General features: G+C 33.0%; 2 protein-coding genes across 2 annotated transcripts; both read left to right on the forward strand.

Annotated features, from left to right (window-relative positions):
• Window positions 1-3,791: 3,791 nt before the first annotated feature.
• LOC134258280 (uncharacterized) lies at window positions 3,792-6,975 on the forward strand. Its single transcript, XM_062740808.1, has 4 exons — window positions 3,792-3,975; window positions 5,249-5,430; window positions 6,325-6,411; window positions 6,560-6,975. The coding sequence occupies exons 1-4, from the start codon at window positions 3,930-3,932 to the stop codon at window positions 6,800-6,802; spliced, it is 558 nt and encodes a 185-aa protein (XP_062596792.1). The 5' UTR covers window positions 3,792-3,929; the 3' UTR covers window positions 6,803-6,975.
• Window positions 6,976-12,201: 5,226 nt separating this feature from the next.
• LOC134258279 (complement C1q-like protein 4) lies at window positions 12,202-13,209 on the forward strand. Its single transcript, XM_062740807.1, has 2 exons — window positions 12,202-12,537; window positions 12,766-13,209. Exons 1-2 carry the CDS (start codon window positions 12,381-12,383, stop codon window positions 13,176-13,178), a joined length of 570 nt encoding a protein of 189 aa, XP_062596791.1. The 5' UTR covers window positions 12,202-12,380; the 3' UTR covers window positions 13,179-13,209.
• The last annotated feature ends 290 nt before the right edge of the window (window positions 13,210-13,499 follow it).

The raw sequence follows: 13,499 nt of genomic DNA on the forward strand, positions 1-13,499 counted from the left end.
TTTTACTGCGTTTAAGTGATAAAAATTTAGGACCTATCAAACATCACTATCGGGTTTTATAGAAGAATCAGAATTGTAGGAAAGAAATGACCAAAGGAGTTAAAGGAACTATAACTACAGTAACAGTAAGGTATTTTTGTAACAAAAAAAAAAAAGGGAATAAAAAGTAATAAGTAAATTCAAAAGCTTTTCATCAAATTTTTCGAGGCGTCCACCCTAGGCCTGGTACGAGCCAAAATGAATGCACACAACCATAATCTCCAATTTAACATGCCTTGCGTTGTTTTAAAGTACGTTTAAAATTGAAAATTTTTCACGGGACTAAATTTCGCTGACTCTAACCCCAGCTTTTATTTTGTGACTTGTGCAGGGGAGAGTCTGGGCGGAGGCCATATTGAAAAGTGGGAATTCAGCGACACCAGCTGGGTGATAGGGCCATTTTAAATGGCGGTATCATCCTTAGGCTTTTAATGGCGATAATTTTGTAGAAAAACCATCTCTTTGCTCTCGCGTCTTGGGAATTAGCTCCGCGAAATAAAGTTGTACATAAAAGGTAGGCAGAGTTGCGACACCTGCTGGTGTCGCTGAATTTCCACTTTTCAATATGGCCCAACTCCGGTCTGACTCTACCCTGCACGAGTCACAATATAAAAGCTGGGTTTAGAGTCAGTGGAATCTCGGATTACCAGGTGCAGTGATAAAAACGTCTGCTCTAGGGTAGCGAAACGGAGGTCTATTGTTGCAGTAGATGATAGCTGGGACGAAAAGATCACCCACTGGTCAATGACCCTTATTGTCGAGCATCTGGATTGGGTTGCTCAAAACTCTGGTTAAGGTTAACCGCTGGTTAAATCTCTTATCCAGTGGTTAACTTTTAACCGTTGGTTAAAATCTGTTGCTCAAAATTTATCCACTGGTTAACTTTGCTATTCAGTGGCTAAATCTTGGCTAAAGTTATCCATTCCACAGAGGTGGGTTAAGTCTCTTAATCAGTGGATAAATATGACTAAAAATTATTATATGTTGTAAATTTTGGGCGATAACAAAAGAAACAAAGGCTTATAGATACTGTAACCAAGAATTTAATGTTGATGAATACTTAAAAAGACATATGCAGTAATTTAGAGTCAAGTTGACGTGGTTTTGTAGCAATATTATCACAGTCGGGGATATGATAGGTTTTTATGGCTTCATCGTCAACAGAAATGTTTTAAATGGGTTCTTTCAAGGATTAATCTGTTGGCATTACAAAGGATCTTATCAAGCGGTCTTCCCTTGCTTATAGGTATATTTTAAATAAAAATTATAAATGAATAAAATTGTTGGTTATTTGTATATAGGTCTAATAATGGATATAGATAAATTGTTCTTTGGTAACCATACATCAAAATTCAAAATTAATTGAGAATTGAACCCCCCCCCCCCCCCGGAAACACACACTCCTCTACCCCGTTTTTAAAGATCTTGCATTATGAATTTGTTTTTCGAAATAATATTAGTTATCATTCTCTTGCGATATTTTTATCTGCCTATTTTATCAAATTACCTTTCTTGTTGACTGCTGCATTAAATTAAATGCGTACCGGCCATTTCCTTTGATTTTATTATCATTTTGGTAAGGTCTCGTTGTACGGTTGTATATTTAGGACACGCAATTATTTTATTCTAAATACCAGAAAAAAAATTATCTTGTGAAAACGAAATAATTATCTTGTGTATTCGAGACATTATCTTGTGAAAACGAGATATTATCATGTGAAAACGACATAATATAATAAGTAGTTTTCACAAGATAATTTCTCGTTTTCACTAGATAATATGTCGTTTTCACAAGATAATTATGTCGTTTTCACAAGATAATATCTCGTTTTCACAAGATAATATGTCGTTTTCACAAGATAATATCTCGTTTTCACAAGATAATATATGTATCTCGTTATCACAAGATATTATGTTGTTTTATAAAGATAATATCTCGTTTTCACAAGATGATATCTCGTTTTCACAAGATAATATCTCGTTTTCACACGATAATATCTCGTTTTCACAAGATAATTATGTCGTTTTCACAAGATAATTTTTTTCTGGTATGTAAAAAAATAATAATTGAGTGTCCTAAATATACCACCGTATCGTTGAGATAAAGTGAATAAATATATTTATTCAAAATTAAATCTAGCATTAAATTCTAAATATCAATCCACAGGCATAAGGATTTTTTGTTTTTTTGCAAAGAAAGACTTTATATAGGCATTGAAAATTTGGGGTTACCTTTTTTAAATTTGTTGGTTTAGCCCCCCTCCTCCATCCCCACCCACATTCAATTAGCCACTCTACTTTCACAGTGCTTCCGATGCATATGCTATCAATATCTACATAAAGATTTTATCTAATTTCTACATATATTGATGCTAATATCAAAAGGTGTTGTATTTGTAAAATACACTTGGGATAATGCATTTTAGCTACACCGCAAAATTTAATTGTACGGAGCGAAATGCATTAGTGACGAACTCGCTATTCGACCATGACCTTTCTGTAATAATTTTTAAAAATGCTACCCACTTTCAGACAGTGTTAGAACATTGTAATGCAGGATTACATAAATGTGATGAAAGTTATTTCTTGTTTGGAAATATTTTACAAGCCACTGGACTGAGATCTTTCTGTCGAGGTATGTATAAAAGCGATAATACAACAAGTGCGAATTTCCTCGAATTATAGCAGACGACGTTAACTTGGTGTAAACAGTAAAGCAATCGCATCATCTCGGGTCTTTCCGTCAGAGATCGGAAAAACAACCTTAGGTCGTTTTTCCGCTAGTCGGAAAGGCCCGAGAAGTTGCGATTGAACAGTAAAGGTGTCCTGACTCCAATCAGTTATATTTTAGGTATGAAACGATACAAATTGATGTATTTGCCTCGTAATATATTATAGCTGTCTTGAGTAGGTATTGTCTTTAAAATATTTTCTGTAAAACTAAGATCTAACAGCTTAACGAGCATCTAGGTTTCTGCAATCATTCTATCCATCTTACCTGTGGTGCTAATCCTTTCCCATTTTACGTGTTTACAGTTACTGCATCCTCCACTTGAATTTTCAGTAAAGAATAATCCCAGCTGACTTGTGTGCCCCTCGTTTTTGGCGTCTAAAGCGTTTGTTTAGTTTTGATACTGTTACATGTCGATATTTCTCCTCTTCTCCACATACGGTTGTAACGTAAAAAGGTCTCACTATTTACTTATTTGATATATACTATGGTAGCCATATTTTTTTGGTTGACAACTGTACAAGTGTAATGCATTGTGGGATACTAACCAGTGGTTAAATCACTTAACCTGTGGTTAGTTAACCAGAGGCTAATTTTATTTTGAGCAACAAATATTTGACCAGTGGTTAGTTGGCCAGTGGGTATTGAATTTAACCAACGGCTAACTTATCCAGTGATCAAATTTAACCAGTGTTTTGAGCAACCCAATCCTGGGGGTCAAAATTGTCTGTTATCTACCGGTATGTGGTGGTGTCTCCATATGAGTAAAAATTCTGAAGAGTGACGTTAACCAACATTTTAAAAAATCAGATAAAGACTTCAAACTCAGTCAATTATCTTGATTGATATCAAGCAACAGATATAAATAAATAGCTTAAAACAAGATATTAATTATAGAACTATGTTATATAACGTGCACATTTTAAATTGTTGACATACTAAGTAATGCGGCATTGAAAGCTTAAAACTTTTTTGACAGTTGAATGAAAATCAAGATAAAGGGTACTTATTGTAGTAGAATTGTCAATAGCTTGACTTACAATCGCAAAGATATCAATACTGAGTCGGATTGCTAAACATATTTTATTTTGGTCAATGAAATTAAGACATTTTTAAATGCTCGTAGGTCGTTCATAACTTGACTACCGGTATTTTAAATATGGAGAATATGCCACAAACCGAAAGTGCCCGCCAATGCTCGTCAGGTAAGAAAATGACTCATTGGTATGATATATTGAGCTGCAGAAGAAACGTCTAATATGCAATTTAGAGATTAACTAATATCAATCCGTACTTAAGTTATAAAATCATAACATAATTTGTGAAAATAATGCATAATTAATTTAATAATGCAAAATGAATATGAAAATAAATAATAATGAATATAATGAAATATCTTTTATTTGAGTATCAATTTCATTTTAAGAGACAAGTACATGTAACATCCGTTTACAGAATCTTACTTACTCTTTACTCGGAAAACGATAGTGTATTTTATGAAATGGAGTATATAATGTAAATCAGAAGATTGGTAAATGTCTTAGACATTTCCTGCCAAGCCCTGAAGATGAATACCTTGATTTTATCAAAAGTTGTAGGCTTTGATGAAAATTATTGAGACGACTTTGAAATTCATTTTAAAATGTTAAAAATCTGCGACCAACGCCAGGCAAGGCGTGACTCTACCACTGTTTATTAATGGATGTCAAAGTAATACTAATTAGTCCAACATCTTGCCGTGGCCTTCGACTCCACATGAAGATGTACCAAAGTTACTTTGTTCAAGGAAGTTTCTGCTTGCAGTAGCTTGGTGTGCGCGCATTATCCTACTAGAATGACGGGTTTTGGTTATATTGTGTAAAATGAATCCGGTCGACAAATGCGCTGCTAGTAGATCCCTTCCTTTACTTTTATTTTGGATAGGTCAAGATTTTAAGAACAACACATCAACTAAATAACGTGAAAATAGAATAAATGTCTTTTCAAAACCAGATTGTAAAAATCCTATAATGAAAAAAACATATTTTTTCAATAGAATGTATCGTTTTAACATTTTAATTACTTAGTATACAGAACATATATTTTTGTATCAAATAAATTGGGAAACATGCAAAAGTAAGGGAAGGGATTGAACATGAAACCATGATATCTACCATAGACTTTAATCATATGCATCATGTTCACAAAATTTAAGCAAAAAATTAATTTTTCCACTTTCCATGTTTATATTTATTCAAAAAAAATCCTAATAAAATAAATGTCTTGAAGACATTCTGCACCATTTCTTCATAAGTTCAACAATTCATTCTCAAGCATTTAACTACGAAGTCTATAAGGCAAACATCAATAAATCCTGCATAGAATTCTTTGTCTCATATATTCCTTCGCTAAATAACTAAGTTGTTTTTGCTTGCAAGTAACAATGAATATTATAGATAAAACCTTGCATTGATTAAAACAAATTTATTCATTTTACAGTTCATGGCGCACTGACTCTAAAGAAAGAAAAAGTCCCTTCCTTTCGGATGTCTATTATTTTTATAGGAATTTCAGTTTGTAGCATCAGTTTAGGAATCATAATGATTGTCTATAAAGACCAGGACCGCGATGAACTGAATTTTGCAGCGAAAACAGGCTCTCCAATATGGTCTGGATCAATGGTATTATTTGTTTATATATTACCTGCTACCACCAAACAAATAAATCATTTTATTTCATGGGTGTAAACGTTTATGGGAAAACAAAATTTAATTGATTTGTTGGGATGTGACTTGGGGGGGGGGGGGTTACGGTTATAATAAAAGCCTAAACTGTTCCAACCCAGATTATACTGTGATCATGGGTACAGTAGCTATTAATTTCATTCCTTAACTCGTTAAAGCAATGAAATCATATTTTTGTATACATGTGTGTCCTATAACACTTCCCCGTGCCGACAAATTGAATACCATGGTATTCAATTAGCGCGGTATGATTATTGTCGGCAAGGCCAATTGTGTTAAATGACTAACGACATCCAAAAAATAATTTTTCAATGCTTATATTTACATTCTCTTACTTTCCCTCTTCATAATTGTTTATTTCGTTCATGTTTAGTGTGAATTTAGCGCTCTTCCATACTGGTGTGCTAAATGGACGAAATCGTTTGTGACGTTGGAAAGGTAAATAACGCAAATGAAAATTGCGAGGGAAAAAATGGCAAATTAATTTTTAAAGCACATTTGGACTAGTATTAAACGTTTATTTAACAGGGTAGATTACTTAATTGTGTTAAAATAATATATATTGAAAATGCATATAGTTCCTATTGTGTACGCTGGCGAGCGGTGACAAGATTTCGCATGTGTTGTAGAGATTTAAAAATCGTAGATTTCTAATGGATTTTATAAAGAAAATTACCATTATATCCCATTATAAATTATATTTCCTGCTAAATTAATGTTTTTTAATCACGCATATCATGATGTTTCATCGAAATCGAGAGATCGAGAGAGCAATGGTGTTGCTTTTAAAGAGGATTGTTTATGTTTATCTACAGAGTTCTTACTTTATAGCTCCTGCTCAGTGGCATATTTTGTTTTGTGGTATCCGGTAAGGATGTCAGTTACAGAGATGTCGCATCAGATGGCTATTACAATGGCGTAAGTGACTTAATTTATTTTTCTGTTCTGTTTAAAACTGTTATAAAGTGATTCTTTCTTTTGAAATTGTTCTGCACTTCCCTATCTCTATCTTATTTAAACTTGATAAAAGCGTGTATAATTATAAACAGATGGTTTTTTTATGTAGATGGTGGCTTACGGAATAATAAACGTATTAAGTTTATTTATAAATATCGGAGCTGTGCTTTTATGCACCCTTACAGTAATAATAAGCCGAGGACAAGTATTGAACATTTTTGCACTAATAATCTCTATCGTAATGTTTGACTGTAACATTGTTGATGGAGGTTATGTTGTCGGCAAAACGCCAAACCTTCACATGTTGGCAGGGCAGAAAACACTTCCTACAATGAGAGACGAATGGAGCTAGATCTGAAACCACAGATTGATGATAGATCACGTGGTTTAGATCAAAACACACACGAAAAATGATTTGGACAAAACGTCACTTCCCCGGGGCTTTGAGACACCATAAGAGGTTTAACGTTGCCTACTGATGCACTATCAGCGTATAATTACATATAATATATGAAGTAAAAGGAAATAGGGTACTATTATGCATGTACTCATCAGCCCATTTTTTTTTATATCTTTTTTATATATATATATATATATATATATATATATATATATATATATATATATATATATATATATATATATATATATAATCTTTCATCTTAGTTCTATATATATCTTTCATCTTAGTTCTATGTTCTATGTTCTCAACCAGTGTTCGAGATGGAAATACCAAATTCGATGTATCTCAAATAATCTTTCATCTATTCACATAAGACAATGGATTATTTCCAAAGTTTTGATACTTCAATGTCTTAAAAAAATTGCTCTTGAATATAATTGATACAAATAATATATATGGATATTTTTTTAAAATTGAATACTTGACTTAGCCCTTGATAAATAATTCACACATGTATTCATTTCATAGAATCGTCTTGCTTTTATGAAAGCAGTTGAAGAGGTAGATGAATTTACATCGATCAATTTTTTTTACAACTGATATCTGTTCAAGAATATGTTTTTTCTTTGCTCTATTATTACACAGAAAACTTGTCAAAAAGAACGGGTCCTTCATTTTCAATAAATACCCTATAATTAAATATAATTTATTCATTTTACTTAAAAAAATAATGTTCAAATAATTTATTGAGATTGCAATTAAACATTTTATTTTAAATACTGTAAAAATGTTTCATTGTACAATTTTCTTCATTTACAATACGGTTAAAATAAATAAAGAAAGTAAAATGAATCTTTACTTTTTTGATAGTACTTATGTTTTTCAAAGAGAATAGATAGTCAGCTCATGAAACACAGGCTTAATGGTGAGCATACTTTAAGCATTTGTCTAAATAACTTTTAATTAGGCAATATACTACAGAATCAGTCTCAGTACTTGAAAATTGTTGTATGACAAGTCCTACACTTATTCATTAAGATACAGAGCTTGCAAGCAACCCCAACTATATAATTACATTGACTTATCCGAAGTTCTTAATTGAAATCTCAATTCATAAAAAACCCCCACACATAAACCAACAAACTAATTTGTAGGTTTACCTGAACGAGAGGGTATATGAAATTCTTTGATTATTTAAAACTGTTTCAAGAATAAATATGGCCCTTTCCTTTTCTAATATTGTTGTTATTGGCGAAGGTTAACAGTGATCAAATATGTGTATAATGTACGAGTTTCGGAATGATAAATACTTATGGATCTGATACCTTAGACTTTCATGAAAAATGTTTTGAATAAAAGGTCCTTTTCATTGGTATCTAAAAATTTACTTGTCCCTTGAAACCAAGATCAAGGAGACCTCATACATAATTTTTCTAGATATTTCGATGACTTCATTTCATAACAAAATATTTACAAATAATGCCTAGGTCACATTTAAGCCGATGGTCGGGCGACCAAATTTTTCTGGTATGGTCGGCTGAAAGAACATAATAGGCTTGCACAAGTATCGGCCGACATGGACTAGTCACATTAATTCCTAGGAACACCGATGACTGTGATAAATAACACAATATTCTTTTTTTCTTTAGAAATCAGCAATATTTTTCATATATCTATATTCAAATAGGTGACATGAGTAATATTTGTAAGGTCAAAGGGCAGCATTTTGTTATATTGTGACACATTGTCAAAAAGTGTGCAGTATTTTGTAAAGATTTGCATAGAAAACGACAAAAGGTGCAGTGAAAAAAAACTTAAGATTTCTTAAGATTTACCGTATTTATTATTTATGTTATATTCTTTCAAAACATATATATCAATCCATGCATCAAAATTTTGTTTGTGTTATGTATCCTTAATAGGTTAAATATTCATAAGTAGGCCAATCGTCACCTGATCACCAAGCTCTGAGTTAAACCCCAGTCACATTTTCAAAAACGACCAACTGCCGACGGGTTTTTGGAGCAAAAATGGGATTCTTCGGGTGACAGTCGTCAGTTCATCGCCGTTGTCTTGGCCGATTTCGAACTCTCTTTTTGTTGGCCGACCATTTTTGTGTCCATCGGTCCAAGTTATAATTTTTTCTGCGTCGGTGGCCGATTTCCTCATTGAACTTATCCGTCGACCAACCTTCGATCATCGTCCGACCGTCCGGCGGTCAGTTTTGTAAGTCGGTCGTCCATCTTTGGACAATAAGGGTGTTTAAAATTTCGGCCGACGGTTAAAATCAAACTGTAGCTCAGAGCTCGATGATCGGGTGACGATTGGCCGGCTTGTGAATATTTAACCTATTAAAGATATATAAAACAAACAAAATTTTGTTGCATGGATTGATATATATTTTTTGAACGGAAATAGCATAAATAATTTATCCGTAAGATATGAAGAAATCTTAAGTATTCTTTGTTGCTTAGATATGCACCATTTGTCGTTTTTTTGTAATTCCATACAAAATTTTACACACATTTTCAACATTGAGTCACAATTTTATAAGATTCTGCCACTTTGCCTCGCAAACATTACTCACATCACCTATCTGAATATAAATCTATGAAAAAGTATTGTCGATTGCTAAAGAAAAAAGATTTTTTTGTGTTATTAATCCAAGTCATCGGTGTCCCTAGGAAATAATGTGACTGCTCCGTGTCGCCCGATACTGGGTCGGCCGATCATGTTCTTTCAGGCGACAAGACAAGAAAAATTTTGTCGCCCGACCATCGGCTTAAATGTGACCTAGGCATTACAGTTCAATTCTAACCGTCGGCCGAAATTTTGGAAACCGTGATTGTGGAACAACGGACGACCGACTTTACAAACTGACCGCCGATGGTCGGATGGTGGTCGAAGGTTGGTCGACGGATTGCTTCAGCTGAAGAAATCGGCCACCGAAGCAGAAAAAATTATAATTTGGACCAAAGGACAAAAAATTGGTCGACCAAGGCAGGGTAAATCTACTGACCTTGTCATTGGACATCTGCAAAAGTGTTTTGTTAAAAAATCTTATTGTACTTACAAGCACTTTGAAATTGACATTAATTAAATGCTTGAGTTTCTCATTTACAATATCTATATGATTTTTGGAGACCTGACCTCGGGCCATAAAACTTAGATGAGCTCACTTTTGATCTCAGTCTCACTTTTCCTCTATTAATTTCTTTGGTTAAAGTAAGACTAAGATCAAAAGTGAGCTCGTCTAAAATTTATGGCTCCCAGGCCAGGTCTTCCAACAATCTATTGGACTTCCCATTAGTTCCAGTTGTGTCCGTTATTAACAGGCCTGTTTTTATATTCATGTGAAGCATAATTTGTCCTATTTGTTGAAAGAAGAAACTTTTGCTGTGATGTATCGACGACGTATTATCAATAAACAATAGTTATTTCCATACTTATGTCGATACGACATATCTGGGTGAGCATGTGATAGAAGATGCCATAGCGTCTTAAAATCTGTTTCATATTTTGATATTTTACTTGAAAAAAGACATTAATGATAATCTAACAACCAAGCTTTATGAAAATCGTTATGACTTGAACTGTCCAATCGTCAACTGTTCTTATTTATGAAGAAATATATATTCATTACCGGCATACGGAGTTTATATCTCTCAGTTGATTCGATACGCATGCTCTAAGTATGAACAATGTCTAAAACGAGGTAAATTATTGACAAACAAGTTGATGAAACAATAATATCAACGATCTCGTTTTAAATCATCATTTCGTAAGTTCAATGGTCGATACAATGCTCTTTTCAGCAAATTCATCATTGCGTCAAATGCTGACTGACGTTTTTCATACTAATTGTTAGTCCATTATTTATAAATACACTGAATCGACAACGGATTTTTGCGTTCTTTCCCGATCATGACAAGTAATACACAGCGGGTGTGACCGTTCGGCAGGGGATGCGCACTCCTCCATGGCACCTGATCCCACCTTTGATGTTTTTGAGGTCTGTGTTTGCTCTGCTCCTATTTTCTATTGTTTTATGGGCGTTTGATCTTAAATTCTGCAAGTTATCTCCATCTGTCTCATGGTAGAATTTGGGTATACTGGAACAAAACGTAAGGGCGGGTTACAAACGTTGTAGCAAATATTTACATAATCAATTATTAGTCAAGACAAGATTAAAGAAGTCCATTCAAAATATAAAATCAAAAAAAAAAAAAAAAAAAAACGATTATAGACCTAAAATATAATATAAATTGTCAATCCAAAAAAGCATAAATTGCTTGTCACGTCATGGAATTTGTGGAGATTGAACTACACGGCAACTATCTTACTTTGCTTTTTAACTGAAAGGAATTCTCTGACCAATTTTCTGAAATAAAACAAGAGGCTTTTTGCGTTCAATGTCTTCTGCGAAAATACATTGTAACTGTTGCCTGTATGTCTATATACTCAAGTCCGTATTTCTTTGATGTTTACCCGGATATCCTATTTTCAAAACAAATCAGTACTTCACTCCATTACCATTCATTCATTGAAGAGGATTTCGTAAGTAAGCAACACTTTCTTACCAATCTATTCAATTTCTTTATTGCAAAAGACGTACGTCTTATAGCATTAATACAATATATACAAAGGGAATGATCGGAAATGGACGGTCAGTCCTTGCAAATCCCTATTGAACATGCACATATATACATACAAACTCATATTAACAGTCTTTACAGTTCATATGAAGAATGACATGAGATTAATGCAAAGAAAATCTAAAATAGCAGTTATAGTCATATCAACAATATAAAAGTAACAAATTAGCAAATGGCACACTATGACATGATTAAATCATTCCTAAGCGAGAGGGCTTTATAAATAAACTTACCTAAATTACATAATTCTTTTACATTATTCACACTTAGCAACTGTACATAGATGGCCTGTACCAATAATATTTTATTTAAAAACTTTGATCGCAATGTTTAATAAATTGGGCATACAAGTAAAAAATGATATTCATCTTCAATTTCAGTAGTATACATTTTACAGAATCTTTTGTCTCTTGTTATATTTTTTATGTTTACCTGTTTTAATAAGCAGATTATGCGAGGACAATCTCATTATAGAAATACATTTTTTTGTACACCTTGGTATCGATTTTTCTAAATAATATTGCAAGCAAAAATTGTCAATTAAATGCTTATAAATATAACATTTTGATTCTGTTTGCATTTTGCTATACATGTATAAGGTTTGTATAAAGTGATCATTAAGTTACCAAAACTTATAATAAGCAGCGGCCTATTTGAAGGTTTTGGAGTGTAGGCCTACAGGGTGATGAAACTGAAATAGAAACAGCATTCGATCTTTGAAGGAAAAATTAAACTGAAACGGATATCGTAAATTATTGCATGGTAAAGATTTATTTGAAATAAGATCCCTCATCTGCTCTCTGACCACGGCATCATGATTTTAAAAATAATATAAGAGGAGGACAAAACTTGAGATATGTGTATTCTGCTTTATGGTGAGCTACCCACCCAACATGATTCAACCGATGTTGCTTTTCTTTCTTTTCGTCGGCATTGCTAATGCCAATGACTCATGTGACCGGAAAGAGATGGAAGACACAATTTGTAGTCTTTATGGACAAAGAAAAGGAAATCAACCAACTGGAATTGGTTAATTAATATGTCTTTTAGATATCCTTTTTTTAATGTTCATAATTAAGACCTTTTATTATTTTATTTACATGGTTTTTGTTTATTGTTGAAAAAGAGCTCGTGTTTTAACTTATGCATTGTATTTAAGATATATCGGTGTAATACATACCTGTTAATCAACAGTTAATAGTAGAATGAACTATAACTCAGTATAAATACTGTGACATTTGTTTTTTTTAAATTTAGGTCACCAAATTGCGTTTTATGCATATATGTCGAGTAACATTCAGATGAATACACTATCCAAGCATAAAATATTTGTTTATGATCGTGTTGAGACGAACCTTGGAAACGGATATGACGCCAAATCGGGAAAGTTTGTCGTTCCAGAGAGTGGGGTCTACGTTATACACACAACAACCGTTTCATACGATAAATCTGCCAGCGTAATAGAACTAGTTAAGCATGGAGTCGTAAAAGATATCGCATTCGCTGACTCGGGTAACCATGAGGATAGGGATTCCTCTTCTACATTGACCATACTGAATTTAAAGAAAGGAGATGTAATGTATACAAGAGTCGGGTCCTGGCATGGAGGAAAATATCTAGAGAGCAACATTTATGGCCGAATGAGTTTCTCTGGATTTAAACTCATGTAATATAAGTTCTCTAGAATAAATGGGAATGTCTGAAGACAAGTAATTTCAATTGTTATTTTCTGTTTCAGTAAATAATTACCACGAATTTAAGGAAAGATGATATCAACAAATATCCCCAATAATTGGATTAATAAAAGACAAAAAGTTATATAGACTTTAGAAAAAAGTTGTAGACATACTGAATTTGAATATCCTAGATTTAAAATTTCTTAATATTTTTGACATTTATTAATCACTTACAACCAACATAATATTTGATTAACAAATATTCCATTTTTGAACAACATTTTTAACGAACAAAAGGCAGGTTTCTAGCAAAGA

This window comes from Saccostrea cucullata, unplaced genomic scaffold (genome assembly GCF_032062105.1).
Source record: "Saccostrea cucullata isolate Sc308-1 unplaced genomic scaffold, CSIRO_AGI_Scuc_v1 ctg16106, whole genome shotgun sequence".
NCBI classification, from domain to species: domain Eukaryota; kingdom Metazoa; phylum Mollusca; class Bivalvia; order Ostreida; family Ostreidae; genus Saccostrea; species Saccostrea cuccullata.

Coding starts and splice junctions, on each gene's coding strand:
- LOC134258280 (XM_062740808.1), top strand. CDS start 3,930: ATGGAGAATATGCCACAAACCGAAAGTGCCCGCCAATGCTCGTCAG. Junction 3,976..5,248: donor TGCCCGCCAATGCTCGTCAG/GTAAGAAAATGA, acceptor TTCATTTTACAG/TTCATGGCGCACTGACTCTA. Junction 5,431..6,324: donor CAATATGGTCTGGATCAATG/GTATTATTTGTT, acceptor CTTACTTTATAG/CTCCTGCTCAGTGGCATATT.
- LOC134258279 (XM_062740807.1), top strand. CDS start 12,381: ATGGTGAGCTACCCACCCAACATGATTCAACCGATGTTGCTTTTCTTT. Junction 12,538..12,765: donor AAATCAACCAACTGGAATTG/GTTAATTAATAT, acceptor TTTTAAATTTAG/GTCACCAAATTGCGTTTTAT.